The sequence below is a fragment of the Nerophis lumbriciformis genome, linkage group LG09 (assembly GCF_033978685.3).
Source record: "Nerophis lumbriciformis linkage group LG09, RoL_Nlum_v2.1, whole genome shotgun sequence".
NCBI classification, from domain to species: domain Eukaryota; kingdom Metazoa; phylum Chordata; class Actinopteri; order Syngnathiformes; family Syngnathidae; genus Nerophis; species Nerophis lumbriciformis.
In genome coordinates, this window is record NC_084556.2 from 55,228,744 (window position 1) to 55,245,117 (window position 16,374).

The 16,374-nt window shown below is 41.5% G+C and overlaps 1 protein-coding gene across 1 annotated transcript in view; it reads right to left on the reverse strand.

The window, feature by feature from the left end:
- Positions 1-13,695, reverse strand: part of agbl1 (AGBL carboxypeptidase 1) — a 115,676-nt gene extending 101,981 nt beyond the window's left edge. Inside the window, exons 1-3 of the mRNA XM_072913866.1 lie at positions 13,566-13,695; positions 12,693-12,756; positions 510-662 (exon numbers count right to left, since the gene is read on the reverse strand). Of these exons, the coding sequence (XP_072769967.1) occupies positions 510-662; positions 12,693-12,756; positions 13,566-13,679 (331 nt within the window). The 5' untranslated portion in view covers positions 13,680-13,695. The remainder of the gene's footprint in view (positions 1-509; positions 663-12,692; positions 12,757-13,565) is intronic.
- Between the last annotated feature and the right edge of the window lie 2,679 nt (positions 13,696-16,374).

A 16,374-nucleotide genomic window follows, 5' to 3' on the forward strand; every position in this document is an offset into this window, starting at 1 on the left:
TTGTTCTTGTCAAAAGTCTAGCAGCCGCATTTTGTACCAACTGTAATTTTTTAATGCTAGACATAGGGAGACCCGAAAATAATACGTTACAGTAGTCGAGACGAGACGTAACGAACGCATGAATAATGATCTCAGCGTCGCTAGTGGATAAAATAGAACGAATTTTAGCGATATTACGGAGATGAAAGAAGGCCGTTTTAGTAACACTCTTAATGTGTGATTCAAAGGAGAGAGTTGTTTTAGTAACACTCTTAATGTGTGACTCAAACGAGAGAGTTGGGTCGAAGATAATACCCAGATTCTTTACTGATTCGCCTTGTGTAATTGTTTGGTTGTCAAATGTTAAGGTGGTATTATTAAATAAATGTCGGTGTTTAGCTTGTCTGTCATTGGTACCCATGGTGATCAAAACCTTTACGTATTGATTTTACAGGGGGTAAAAAGGTAACTGGGATGTTTTGTTTCCATGTGTAGCTTTATCCCCATAAAGTATGTACTGTGTGTTTTACCTTTGTGTCCAACTTTGGCCAGTAGGTATAGAATTGGCAATAGAATGGTGTAGTTACAGTGGGAACAGTGCCCACTGTAATTGTTGACGAGTGCATTAAGCAAGGCCTCGCTTCCACCTTTCCTGATCATGTAGTGAATACGACGATCAGTGCCTGAAACAAAGGATAGTGGTTATTGGACGCTGGCGCTTTCTTTGCAGGAAATGACTGTGAAAAAAGAAAAAGGCAACTACACCAGTGTTTAAACCTGGTGTAAACTGTACTATTATGGCTGTCTCAGACATAAAATAATGGTTGCCAAATGCCATCCATCTTCTTACGCTTATCTGAGAAGGGGTCGTGGGGCCAGCAGCCTAAGCAGGGAAGCCCAGACTTCCCACTCCCCAGCCATTTTGTCCAGCTCCTTCCGGGGGATCCCGAGGCCTTCCCAGGCCAGCCGGGAGACAGTCTCCCCAACGTGTCCTGGGTCTTCTCCGTGGCCTTCTACCAGTCGGACGCGCCCTACACACCTCCCAGGGAGGCGTCCGGGTGGCATCCTGACCAGATGCCCGAACCACCTCATCTGGCTGTGAGGAGCAGCGGCTTTACTTTGAGCTCCTCCCGAATGACAGAGTTTCTCACCCTATCTCTAAGGGATCATTTTGGCCGCTTGTACCCATGATCTTGTCCTTTTGGTCATAACCCAAAGTTCATGAGGATGGGAACATAGACCGACCAGTAAATTGAGAGCTTTTCCTTCCGGCTCAGCTCCTTCTTCACCACGACAGACCGATGGAGGGTCCGCATCACTGCAGATGCCTGTCGATCTCACGATCTTCTCTTCCCTCACTCGAACAAGACTCTGAGGTACTGGAACTCCTCCAATTAGGGCAAGATCTCCTCCCCAGCCCGAAGATGGCACTCCAACCTTTTCCGGGCGAGAACCATGGACTCGGACTAGGAGGTACTGGTTCTCAACCCAGTAGCTCCACACTCTGCTGCGAACCAATCCAGTGAGAGCTGAAGATCTGGCCAGATGAAGCCATCAGGACCACATCATCTGCAAAATTCAGAGACCTAATCCTACAGCCACCAAACCGAGATCCCCTCAACGCCTTGACTGCGCCTATAAATTTTGTCCATAAGAGTTAAGAACAGAATTGGTAAAAAAGGGCAGCCCTGGCAGAGTCCAAACCTCACTGGAAATGGATCCAATGCGGACACCAATCATACAGAGAGCGGACTGCCACAATCAGGCGGTCCGATACCCTATACTCTCTGAGCACTCCCCGCGGGACTTCCCGAGAGACACGGTTGACACGGACACGGTTACCAAATGTCCTTTGAAAAACTGAATTGTCCCGTAATTAGAAACAAAAGTATTTGCTCCCTATTGAGCTGTCAAGGGACACAGTTTGTCCCATATGTTTATTTCCTTTAAATTTAAAAACAGTCTTTGTCATATCAATGAATTATTTTGAATGACAACAGCTTCACAACAGTCTGCTACAAGCTAAGCCAGCATGACTGATCGCTCACCTGACTAACTCATTGACTCATTGACTCATTGACTCATTGACTCATGACTGATCGCTCACCTGACTAACTCATTGCCGCTCAAGTTTTCTGGCATCTTTTCATTTTCCCTTGGTTGCTGTCACTCCGCCTTAGGGTGGCGGCAACTAGCTTTCTATAATTATCTGCCAAACTGCTGGTAATCTGAATCGAAATGTGACTTTTTACCACAGCGACAATTTTTGTTTAAGAAAAGAAAAAAAAAAGAACAATTGGAGAAGTTCGGAGCTCGTTTTTGTCCGATAGGGAAACTACATGTGGCTATCACCTTTTCATTATAAGAGTTCATTCCTTTTGTCTTACTTTTAGACCTTTCTCTTGGCTAAGGGCTGTTCTCCTAAAGCTTTAGTAAAACTCGCCCAAGTACTATTTTGTCTCGGTGGTCCTTTTTACTCAACATATATGTCATCCAAAATAATTTGGGATTTATCAGTGTGTTTTATTTCTTGAGAGGAAGACTGGTCGCACGCAACAAGTCAAATAATATAAAAGTATAGTATTTTTGTGTAAATTGTCAGTCTTCAGGTCATACAATCCATAAAGGTTAAATGGATTCAACTCTGAAACATCTTCAACAAACAAGAAGAGTCCACTTGCCTCCTGTAAACCTTTGTGGATATTATATTATAAAACTCCTTTTACACAAATAAAAAATTCCAAAAGAAATGAGGTTAACTAGCCCAGCAAGTTGTACCTTCTTTTTTTCAGGGAGTTTGCAACCCTACACACAATGTATCCCGTAACCAGTCCAGGTTGTACCCTACGTTTAAGTCTTATGTCAGCAGGGATAAGTGTCCTAAGGAGAACAGGCGGTATAGAAAATATTCCTGTCTTAAAGGGGTATGTCAATGCTTGGCCGCAGTGTCGCGGGAGTACTTCCTGTTGTGAAAAATTATTATTTACATGCACGATAAATAGCGTATACTGTATTTTCTGGACCATAGGGCGCACCGGATTATAAAGTGCACTGCCGATGAGCGGGCCTATTCAGGTCTTTTTTCATACAAAAGGCGCATTAAAGGGATCCTATTATGATTTTTTTGTACATTTAAAACATTTCCTTGTGGTCTACATAACATGTAATGGTGGTGACTTGGTCAAAATGTGGCATAGATGATGTTTTACACATCATCTTCAAGACCCTTTCTCACAGTCTCTTCAGGATGCGCCGTTTTGTGGGCGGTCTTATTTACGTGCCTCCACTTGAACAGCGTCTTGTTCCCGTCATCTTTGTTGTAGCGGTGTAGTGTGCAAGGACGGGAGTGGAAGAAGTGTCCAAAGATGGAGCTAACTGTTTTAATGACATTCACACTTTACTTCAATTAATAACAGAGCAACATCTTCTCATCCGTGGCTCACTAGTGCAACAACAACACCGGAAATGTGTTACGTGATAATCCGTCCGACCGTAACTCTCTAGTAACTAAAGTTCTGTGGGTGAATAATGTAAACTCACTACACTGGTAGATTTTAGCGCTACCATAGCGAGATATAAGTTAGAACTTTAGGCTACTTTATATTAGAAATAGCAACAGCAGAGGGTGAATGTCACCTAACAGGAAGATAGAGAAAAAGAAGAAGCTAATCGACTACGGCATTGGCACAGACCACAGTGGCGAATGTGCGAACATTTTCAGGGCTTACGCAGATCTCAAATACACATCAGCAGGTACCAGAAGGTAAGAAAAGTTGGTTTTGCATAATATTGTGAAACAAAATATCAGATAATATGTCTGCTAATGGCTGCCATTTTGCGGTCCTTATACACACACACCATAGTAATACTTGTATCTCTGACTACGGTAGCCGTAATGGGCCGACGATCCATCAAGCAGTGCGGCTTCAAAGTCATACTAAAACTTTTTGACAGATTTTTGAGTGCCGTTTCTAATCTTCTTTATTTTCAATGGAACATTTAAAATGTTGGTGTTGTTTACTGGCGTCATATTGCAGTCTACACGTATCTCTTTTGTGTGACTACTGGTCACACTTATTACACCATGTACCAAATAAAATTGCTTCGAGGTCGGTAAGCACAACCAGAATTATTCCATACATTAGGCGCAGCGGGTTATAAGAAAATGAAAGGATTTTAAGTGCGCCTTATAGTCTGAAAAATATGGTAGTCATTGTGTGTAAGCATATTTCGCGCCCTTAAATCGTCAGTCTTGTGTGTAACGACTCTCACATCTGTGCCTTCACTTTAGAGCAATAAGACGTGTCATTTAAGTATGTATCACTCTGGAGTAATTAATTATCATTAAGAATGTCATCATTTAAATGCATTAGATCAGTGATTCTCAAACTGTGGTACTAGATGGAGCCCGCATACCATTAGTGGTATGCCTTAATGTGATATTTAAACACAATGTTACTGTTCAAACTGTGTGTAATGTTACAGTGGCCACAAATATTGAATATACTTGTCAAATAAAACCTTTGCCGTGTTTTTAATTCTTATTTAGGCCTATTACGCAACTGTATTTTAATGTTGGTCATTATGGTGGTACTTTAAATTGGTAAATAGTCTGTATTTTTATAGCGCTTTACTATACCTGGAATGATACCCAAAGCGCTATACATTATACATCATATTCACCCATTCACACCGACGTTCAAACACTGATGGCGGAAGCTGCCATGCAAGGCGCTAACCACGACTCATCAGGAGCAAAGGTGAAGTGTTTTGCTCAAGGACACAAAGGCCATGAATAGAATGGTGGAAGCTGGAATCAAAACCTCCTCCAAAAAGTAACTTAAAAACATAATTATTTAGCATCACAAAATCTTCTTTCCTTTTAAAAAAATGTATATAATGTTTATAAAGTCAGTAAATATGTCCCTGGACACATGAGGACTTTGAATATGACCAATGTATGATCCTGGAACTACTTGGTATCGGATTGATACCCAATTTTGTGGTATCATCCAAAACTAATGTAAAGCATCCAAACAAGAGAAGAATAAGTGGTTATTATATTTGAACAGAAGTGCAGATAGAACATGTTAAAATAGAAAGTAAGCAGATATTAACAGTAAATTAACATGTAGATTAATAATTCATTTTCTACCACTTGTCCTTAATAATTTTGACAAAATAAAAGAATGAGAAATGACACAATATGTTACTGCATACGTCAGCAGCCTAAATTAGGAGCCTTTGTTTGCTTACTTACTACTAAAAGAAAAGTTGTCTTGTATGTTCACTATTTTATCTAGAATAGAATAGAATAGAATAGAAAGAAAGTACTTTATTGATCCCTGGGGGAAATTCAGCACCACAGTTCGCTCACAATAGATAAATAAATAATATAGTATAATATATATAATATATATATTAAGTATATAATAGGCGGCAAAAACTCGGACATGGGAGGAGTTCGGTGAGGCCATGGAAAAAGACTTCCGGACGGCTTCGAAGCAATTCTGGACCACCATCCGCCGCCTCAGAAAGGGGAAGCAGTGCAGTGTCAACACCGTGTATGGTGGGGATGGTACTCTGTTGACCTCGACTGCGGATGTTGTGGATCGGTGGAGAGAATACTTCGAAGACCTCCTCAATCCTACCAGCACGTCTTCCTATGAGGAAGCAGTGCCTGGGGAATCTGTGGTGGGCTCTCCTATTTCTGGGGCTGAGGTTGCCGAGGTAGTTAAAAAGCTCCTCGGTGGCAAGGCCCCGGGGGTGGATGAGATCCGCCCGGAGTTCCTTAAGGCTCTGGATGTTGTGGGGCTGTCTTGGTTGACAAGACTCTGCAACATCGCGTGGACATCGGGGGCGGTACCTCTGGATTGGCAGACCGGGGTGGTGGTTCCTCTCTTTAAGAAGGGGAACCGGAGGGTGTGTTCCAACTATCGTGGGATCACACTCCTCAGCCTTCCCGGTAAGGTCTATTCAGGTGTACTGGAGAGGAGGCTACGCCGGATAGTCCAACCTCGGATTCAGGAGGAACAGTGTGGTTTTCGTCCTGGTCGTGGAACTGTGGACCAGCTCTATACTCTCGGCAGGGTCCTTGAGGGTGCATGGGAGTTTGCCCAACCAGTCTACATGTGCTTTGTGGACTTGGAGAAGGCATTCGACCGTGTACCCCGGGAAGTCCTGTGGGGAGTGCTCAGAGAGTATGGGGTAACGGACTGTCTTATTGTGGCGGTTCGCTCCCTGTATAATCGGTGTCAGAGCTTGGTCCACATTGCCGGCAGTAAGTCGGACACGTTTCCAGTGAGGGTTGGACTCCGCCAGGGCTGCCCTTTGTCACCGATTCTGTTCATAACCTTTATGGACAGAATTTCTAGGCGCAGTCAGGGCGTTGAGGGTATCTGGTTTGGTGGCTGCAGGATTAGGTCTCTGCTTTTTGCAGATGATGTGGTCCTGATGGCTTCATCTGGCCAAGATCTTCAGCTCTCACTGGATCGGTTCGCAGCCGAGTGTGAAGCGACTGGGATGGGAATCAGCACCTCCAAATCCGAGTCCATGGTTCTCGCCCGGAAAAGGGTGGAGTGCCATCTCCGGGTTGGGGAGGAGATCTTGCCCCAAGTGGAGGAGTTCAAGTACCTCGGAGTCTTGTTCACGAGTGAGGGAAGAGTGGATCGTGAGATCGACAGGCGGATCGGTGCGGCATCTTCAGTAATGCGGACGCTGTATCGATCCGTTGTGGTGAAGAAGGAGCTGAGCCAGAAGGCAAAGCTCTCGATTTACCGGTCGATCTACGTTCCCATCCTCACCTATGGTCATGAGCTTTGGGTCATGACCGAAAGGACAAGATCACGGGTACAAGCGGCCGAAATGAGTTTCCTCCGCCGGGTGGCGGGGCTCTCCCTTAGAGATAGGGTGAGAAGCTCTGTCATCCGGGGGGAGCTCAAAGTAAAGCCGCTGCTCCTCCATATCGAGAGGAGCCAGATGAGGTGGTTCGGGCATCTGGTCAGGATGCCACCTGAACGCCTCCCTCGGGAGGTGTTTCGGGCACGTCCGACCGGTAGGAGGCCGCGGGGAAGACCCAGGACACGTTGGGAAGACTATGTCTCCCGGCTGGCCTGGGAATGCCTCGGGATCCCCCGGGAGGAGCTGGACGAAGTGGCTGGGGAGAGGAAAGTCTGGGCTTCCCTGCTTAGGCTGCTGCCCCCGCGACCCGACCTCGGATAAGCGGAAGAAGTTGGATGGATGGATGGAAGTATATAATACATAAATAATATAAATATATTCTACATATACTCTACATTTAAGTGCAGTCAAGGAACATATGCATTATACAGTCTGATGGCTGTCGCTATGAAGGACCTCCTGTGTCCTTCCGTCTTGCATTTTGGGAGTCTGAGCCTTCCACTGAACGTGCTCATTCTCTCTGCAAGGTCCGAGTGTCGTGGGTGGGAGGTGTTGTCCATAATGTGAGTGTAGTGGGTGGGAGGTGTTGTCCATAATGTGAGTGTAGTGGGTGGGAGGTGTTGTCCATAATGTGAGTGTAGTGGGTGGGAGGTGTTGTCCATAATGTGAGTGTAGTGGGTGGGAGGTGTTGTCCATAATGTGAGTGTAGTGGGTGGGAGGTGTTGTCCATAATGTGAGTGTAGTGGGTGGGAGGTGTTGTCCGTAATGGCTAGGGCACAATTGCAATAAGAAACATATGTTTAAGATTTTTTGCTAAAATAAAGCCAATAATGCCATTATTTGTGGTCCCCTTTATTTCGAAAAGTATCAAAATACCTTTTGGGACAACAATAATCTGAGGCAATTGAAAAAGTTGCAGAAAAGTACTTGGGCAAGAGTTTGAGAATAGGTTTTGTGGCCGTCATTTTCAATCATTTCATGAATGTGGACACAACATGCTTTGCTGAACTTGGATGCTGGACAGGTGGAGATTGAAATCCTAACATTGCAACATGATCCCCACTTTGAAGCCCACCAGGCTGCACCATACTTTGGTGCCTTGTTGACACAGACAATCACAGTGATATACGCACAGCAGCTATGGAGGATGCCAGCCTGTTTAGTTCAACCTTTTTCTGTGAATCAGTGTTTTCTGACGTAAACTTCATCAGAAGAAACACAGAACACGTCTCACTGATGCACATATGAAAGACTCACTCACTGTTGCAGTGTCAAGTCACACACCAGATTACAGCATGCAATGACAGTCTTCCCACTAACAAGGAAACAGATACCAGGTGTTGTCAGTAGCAGCATGGCAGTGCCATGGCAAATTTGAATTCAAATATTGAACACTTGTGTTCAATTTAGAAGTCTGTTCATGACATGCAAGTTATGATTATTGTCAAAAAAAAGGCCACAGATTTGGTCATTAGTTTAAAATGTGACAAGATTTATTTAAAGGGGAACATTATCACAATTTCAGAATTGTTAAAACCATTAAAAATCAGTTCCCAGTGGCTTATTATATTTTTCGAAGTTTTTTTCAAAATTTGACCCATCACGCAATATCCCTAAAAAAAGCTTCAAAGTGCCTGATTTTAACCATCGTTATAAACACCCGTCCATTTTCCTGTGACGTCACATAGTGAAGCCAACACAAACAAACATGGCGGATAGAACAGCAAGCTATAGCGACATTAGCTCGGATTCAGACTCGGATTTCAGCGGCTTAAGCGATTCAACAGATTACGCATGTATTGAAACGGATGGTTGTAGTGTGGAGGCAGGTAGCCAAAACCAAATTGAAGAAGAAACTGAAGCTATTGAGCCATATCGGTTTGAACCGTATGCAAGCGAAACCGACAAAAACGACACGACAGCCAGCGACACGGGAGAAAGCGAGGACGAATTCGGCGATCGCCTTCTAACCAACAATTGGTATGTGTTTGTTTGGCATTAAAGGAAACTAACAACTATGAACTAGGTTTACAGCATATGAAATACATTTGGCAACAACATGCACTTTGAGAGTGCAGACAGCCCAGTTTTCATCAATTAATATATTCTGTAGACATACCCTCATCCGCGCTCTTTTCCTGAAAGCTGATCCGTCCAGTTTAAGGGACGGTGTGAGCCAAGACATCCAGGGGGTTTAGCTCGCTCGTCTGCGGGAACAAACTGCCGCCATTGCTTGCCGTGCTAGCGAGGTCCTTTGTCCCTGAATTGCTCACACACTCCGGCAGATTCAATGGGGGTCTGGCGGCAGATTTCTTTGACTTTATGGTTGGAAATGCATCTGCTTTGAGTGTCGCAGGATATCCACACATTCTTGCCATCTCTGTCGTAGCATAGCTACTTGAATCCGTCCCTGTTCGTGTTGTTACACCATCCGACAACACACCGACGAGGCATGATGTCTCCAAGGTACGGAAAACAGTCGAAAAAACGGAAAATAACAGAGCTGTTTTGACTAGGTGTTTGAGAAAATGGCGGATTGCTTCCTGATGCGACGTCACGTTGTGACGTCATCGCTCCGAGAGCGAATATTTAATTCGCCAAAATTCACCCATTTAGAGTTCGGAAATCGGTTAAAAAAATATATGGTCTTTTGTCTGCAACATCAAGGTATATATTGACGCTTACAAAGGTCTGGTGATAATGTTCCCCTTTAAAATTATGCAAGTTAATTTGTATTCAACATTAGGAAATAAATTACTTTTTGAAACATGGTGCAACACAGTTCATGGTTTGTTAAAAGGATTTGTTAGTGGCTGGTGAAAGTGGGACATTTTTCCAAGAAATATAGGGATGTAAATTATCATCTGAAACTGTAACAATTACTGAGATTGATAACATTCTGAATAATGATATCTGTTTTCCACCTTGTTGTCATTGTTGATAATTGTGAGAAATTATTAACGTGATCGGTGTCTTCGTATGGATGAGTATAAATAATTATTAATAGTGTATAATTAAAGGCAAACTGAACACGTGTTATTTCAGAAGAGTGTAACGCAGGTGTCAAATCCATACCTTTTGCAGTGACTGGTATTCTCTTGCTTTCTATGTACTCTTTGCGCTCTCCCTAGTCACGTGACCGCCACGGTCCAATCAGCTGTTCTTATAAGCCAGTAGCAGGAAGTGGCCAGTAGACAGAACTTGATGGGAGACGGATTGTATTTCTGCTGGAGGTAGCTTTTTATTCTCCTTTTCACCTGAAATATTGTGCAGACTGAGTCTAAACTAAATATTGTGCTGACTGAGTCTAAACTAAATATTGTGCTGACTGAGTCTAAACTAAATATTGTGCAGACTGAGTCCAAACTAAATATTGTGCTGACTGAGTCTAAACTAAATATTGTGCTGACTGAGTCTAAACTAAAATGCCTATTTGTAACTTTATAGAGTCGACTTCCAGCGCCGGAGTTTTTTGTCATGAAGCTGTGTGTGACTGTAGAAGAGTTGGTGAGTCTATATTTATGAACATAACACCTTTAGCATGAATCTTTCTTCCATTGTTTCATTGCAACAGTCTTTGTGGCATATTCTATACAAGCTTTATGATTTAAACCTTTCATAACTATTTGTGTATTGAATGTACTTTTAAATGTGTTTTGATAATAAGCACGTTTAGTGTACTGACTGCTTTGTATAGGTCATATTTATGCTGCTAATGGTTATTTTAGCATTTGATTGCATATTGTGATTCTGACATGTTTATTGATTTATATTGTACAATATTGAGGAAAGAACTAGAACATATTCTGGATACTTTATAATACAATTAGTGTTATTTAAAGAAGATATTTTGTGTACACATGGATTTATAAGAATGGTCCTGGCTCTTACACAGGCCAGGCTTCTCTTTTTGATGGCGAGCTAAGGAAAAGAAGCATCTAGTCCAAGGATCGTTCTTGGAAGACTCCAGCCAGGAACCCCACCACCTGTTCTGTCTGGGCAGGTAGGAGGCTCTCGAGCCGACCCTTTACAATTTTCATCCTTAACCTGCAGCACATGGACTGTGCTGCCATCCTTTTTTTTCCAAGAACTCTATTAAGTCTGAGCTGAGATTTTTTACAAGATCCAGACACACTAATTAATGGACTTAGAATTGTATATATGTATATAGTAACTGTGTTGTTTTCCAAATTGCTTTCATGTTGAATGGCCATTCAACTCATTGTTGTGTATATATCTGCTGTCCATCACTAATTCTCTAATACACGGTGTCAACCAAACTGCAATTTAAGCTCTGCCTCTCTACGAGTCGAAACCCTAGTCTTCAGTTCCTAGCCCATAACACCCCATATAAATATTGCATTGATTTGTAGCATGTATAGGTTACAAGAGCTTTAATAAACTGATAGCCCTTTGTATGACTCAGTACACATTAAGTAGCTCTCTGTTTCACAAAGGTTGGTGACCCCTGGTCTATCCCCTCAACCAGTGGTACTCAAACTTTTTTCACCAAGTACCACCTCAGAAAAAATGTGGGTCTCCAAGTACCACCATAATGACCAACATTAAAATGCAGTGGCGTAGTAGGCCCAAGTGTATTTAATATTTTGGACACTGCAATATTACACACGGTTTGAACAGTAACACTGTTTGAATATAGGACAATAATGTGATTCTTTGGTGTACCACTAGATGGTACGTAGCACTTGTGGTACACGTACCACAGTTTGAGCCCCCCCCCCCCCTAAAATTGTTTTGAGGGCCACATTTCTAGTATTGGGGTGGCCAGACTTCTTCCTTCACTATCAGTCTTACTATTGCATCTTCCGGAGAACCCACGTCCTCTACAGTAGACATTCGGTTTTGGTCTATTTATTTTGTTACAGCTAGTCTAAGATCCACTTTGTTGTTTTTAAGAATCTGCTGAAAAATTGTGAGTCTCTCACAAGTTTTTTGAGCTGAACTCGCGGGCCGCCAGTTGAACTCAAATAATGAAAAAGAGTTGACCTGAAATGGAACCGTGAGGAACACTACTAGTGTAATTAAAGACGTTGAACAAATAACTACTGACTAAATCTGAAGTAAACATGCTACTACTACACTTTTGTTGCGCAAATCACGTTTCAAAAAGGAGAGGACTGAAAGGGGTGCCTTGAGGAACACCTCAGTTATGTAAATAGGCTGCCTGACCAGGGCTCAGAAAATCAGTAAAGACTCCTCCCACCCCCACCAAGGACTGTTTTCACTGCTGGACTCTGGAAAGAGTTTGCGCAGCCTCCGTAGCAGAACCTGAAGGTTCTTCCCTCAGGCCATAAAACTCTTGAATGCATCAAAATAATCCCCTTAATTCCCCCCAGAAATGGATTAACTCGCTGGACTATAAAGACAATATAACATACATCCATAAACGTGGATGCATTTGCAAAAGTGCAATATATTTATCTGTACAGTAATCTATTTATATCTGCACCTTCTTTTGTAAATGCAAACACTCTTATTGCTCTTTTATCCTGCACTACAACAAGCTAATGCAACAACATTTTGTTCTTATCTGTACTGTAAAGTTTACATTTTAATGACATAGGAAGACTAAGTCTAAATCCCAAGTTTGGACCCTAGTGTTCTGTTTGCTATCAAGGTTAAAATGTCAGTGCAAGGATCTAACAATGCTCTCTAGTGTTTTAGGAATTTGCTGCAAAAATGTTTGAAACTGAACTCGAGGGCAGGTATGGTGTCATTTGGTGATTTGACCTGAGGTGTATTACTCTGCCAGTTTGGAAGACTTTCTATTCATTTCATTTAATTTCTCTTACCTGCTGAAAGAAGTTCATCCAAGATATTTAGAACATTCACGGTGCTCTGAACATCTGCTGTATTCTGTGGAAATGAAGAAAATGATGTCATCATCATTCAACGAGCATTTTAGGTCACTGTTGACCTGGGCTGCTTAGGTTGCCAAAAAAGTTCCCTGAGAAGCAAATTTGGATAAGCCTCTGTAAGACTGTTGCAAAACAATTTGTATGGAGCTAAATTAGGGCCAAAAGCTTTGTGCTTGAAAACAAATAATTTTGAAACAGAAAAATCCAGTTTTTATATTTAATTTTAAAAATACATATCAGGTATTCAAAATAAAATAACTGCACAATGTTTGTTTAAGGTTAGACAACACAGTCATCATCAGCCTGTTACAGGCAGGCGAGACAGGTCAGGGTCCGATTGTCAACCATATTATAGAGTGGTGTGAGGAGTCCATCGAGAAATAAACACAAAAAAGATTAAGAATCTGATTATCGATTTAAAGAAGCAAGCCCCTCCACAAGAAGTCACATACATCAAGGGTCAGACTGTTGAACTTGTACAATCTTACAAGTATCTGGGTTCAATCATAGACACTAAACTTGGCTTTGATGAAAATTTTGAAGCTGTGTGTAAGAAGGGACATTAGCGTCTTTTCTGTTTAAAGAAAACTGTCTCACTTTTATGTTGACTGATCACTAATGAAGCTGTTCTACCATGCTTGTATTTAGTCTGTCCATTTGATTTGTATTTGCCAACGTCTTTCAAAGAGCAGGAACTCATTGAGCCAGTTTGTTAAATGGTCTAGCAAGACTATCGGTGAGACTCAGCCTGACCCAGAAGTCCTGTATATTAAACAGCTAGTTCCATCTTTAAGGGACAGGTCTCACCCCCTGCACAGTGACGTCCTGCTTCTCCCACCTGGCCGCATGTACAAAGTACCAAGGATCAAAACTAAAATACACAGGTGGAGTTTTGTCCCTGCAGTCACCATATATGTTCATAGAACTTGGTGATCCTTTGACCATGGTTGTGGTGGTGATGATGCTCATGTTGATGATGATGATGTCGATATTGGTGATGATGATGCTCATGTTGATGATGATGTTGATATTGGTGATGATGAAGATACTGATGTTGATGATGATATGAAGATAAGCCATTCACTTTGAGGCTAGCTACTTTACATACAAAATGCACTTTATGAAGCATCATATAATGATGATGATGATGACAATTTGTGTAGCTATTTTATTGTTTTTTTAATTTATTTACTATACTATTTTGTATGAATGTCTCTTACTGCGAGCCAAATTTACCTGCAGGTACAAATAGAGAACTCTTATCTAATTGTGTGAATGCTCAAAAGCTCACATGGTTTTCTATACCAAAATGAATCTATTTCTTCCTTTTCCTCTCCAGATTTTGGCGCGCTCTACCTTCTACATTTTTCACCCGATGCAAACTGTTCCAACTTCTAACAGTTTAGCCTATTTGGGAATCGCAGGCTTTTCCTTGACAAATTCCAAAGATTTCCAGGTTTTCCGGGAAATTTTTCTCATTCAAAATGAATTGGCCATTTTTTCAAATTTCCACCATTTCCACATTTTTCAACCAATTCAAACCATCCGCCTTCAACATATTCCACTCATTCTGGAAATTCAAACTATAATGTTTTCCAAGTTCCAAACAATTCCATGAATTCCCAGAATTTCCCTTTTCTTCCCAACCTTTTTTTGACCCTTTATTCTGGCGACTACTCCTTCCACATTTTTCAACCCACTTTAACCGTTTTACCGTCCAAACATTCCTCTTAATCAGGACAAAAAACCAAGTTGTTTTTTGAACTGGAAAAATGTCATTTTTTCCTGAATATCCTGGAATTCTTTAATACCATTTCTCAATTAAAAATGTTACTACCATCCTAGTCACGTCCGTTGTGTCCTGAGCAAGACACTTCACCCTTGCTCCTGATGGCTGCTGGTTAGCGCCTTGCATGGCAGCTCCCTCCATCAGTGTGTGAATGTGTGTGTGAATGGGTAAATGTGGAAGTAGTGTCAAAGCGCTTTGAGTACCTTGAAGGTAGAAAAGCGCTATAAAGTATAACCCATTTATCATTTATTTATTTACTTCAACATTTCTCGACCGATTTAAGAAAAATTCCAACACCAACCATTCACAACATTCAAGTCTTTCAATATTTTCCCCAAAATTCCCGCTTTTCCCAAAATTCCATGAAATTCCCTTTGAAATGAATGGAACATTTTTCAACAATTTAATTCCACAATTCTCATATTTTTTTTATAAGATTTCAAACCGTTCCAACTAAAAAATATTCAGCCTGTTCAAAATTGTGTGCTCTCCTTCAACAATTTTTGAAAAATTCCTGAATTTCCAAAAATTCCCAGTCTTCGGGGACATTTTCCATATTCAAAATGAATTCTCCATTTTTTAAACTTCCACAATTTGCACATTTTTCAACCTATTCAAACCATCCCACCTTTTACACATTCAATTCATCCAACTAACACTTTTCCAAGTTCCAAACCAAATTCTGTTTTTCCTGGAAATTCAAACTCTTCAACATTCCAACTATTCTTACATTCATACTACATTCTGTCAGCATTTCAGTTCAACTTCAGCATTGGAGCATTCACACGCAATTCCTCCAGGAATGGCCTCATCTAGTTATAATTATCATTCACTCTGGTAATTTATATGAATAAATTATTTGTTTTCATATATTTTGATATTTAAGCTTTTGTTTTTTCAGATTCAAATCTGAAACAGTTTCAAATGTACATATTTGTTTAGATTCAGACTTTTGGCCCAAATTTTACGTGGGGAGCGCGTCATCAACTGAGAGGGGCTGGAGTCATGACAGTCAGTGGGCGTCTCCTATCATGTTGTCTTCAAGAACATGGGAAGTAAAGCAATAAATGCAACACTTGATGTAGCCTACACTAGAGATATTCAACCACTGAACCATGGCAACAATGTGCTGCCCTGTCTCCAGTTCCTCACAAAAAAAAAACACGAGTGCAGTAAGTTTGCTGTGTTCAAAGGTTATCGCAGATGCCCAAGTCATACGAGCGAGGAGACAGAGTGTGAAAATGAGTGGCAGTAAGTGAAGCAAATATGAGAAAAACAGATTAAAGAATGGGAGAAAAGATGCTCACCATGCAGGTTTAATTTAGCATGCTGGTACCCATGAGGCTAATGGACTTCAATGAGGATAAAGGACATGACAGTTATTCAATAAGTGATCGATTTGTGCTTTTAATTTCATGTTGTTTTAGAGACAATACCAAATAAGGCAACCTGGTATGTTTTTGCTAAGTAAAACTTCCACACCCCTCTCAGCTCTGTTACGGTTTTGCATGATTGCAGTAGTTATGACCCCATGATGCAAGACAGGGGACAGCGTGCAGGTAAAACGTATCTATTTTAAATCAATTCAAAAAATAGTGCAGCAGGGAAGTGCAAAAAAGCATAGGTAATGCTATGCAAAGCAAACATAACAACGGCATGTGTCAAGCATTTCATGACAAAGAAATTCCATTTACATGAAACAGAAAAAAACAGTGATCCCTCATCAAGAGGCAAGTGAAACTGGACTATAAACCATCTTGATTAGCTTTCAGAGGCAGTTGAATCCACTGATCGCTAATCGAGAGCAGGTGAGAAGAACTGTGCTCG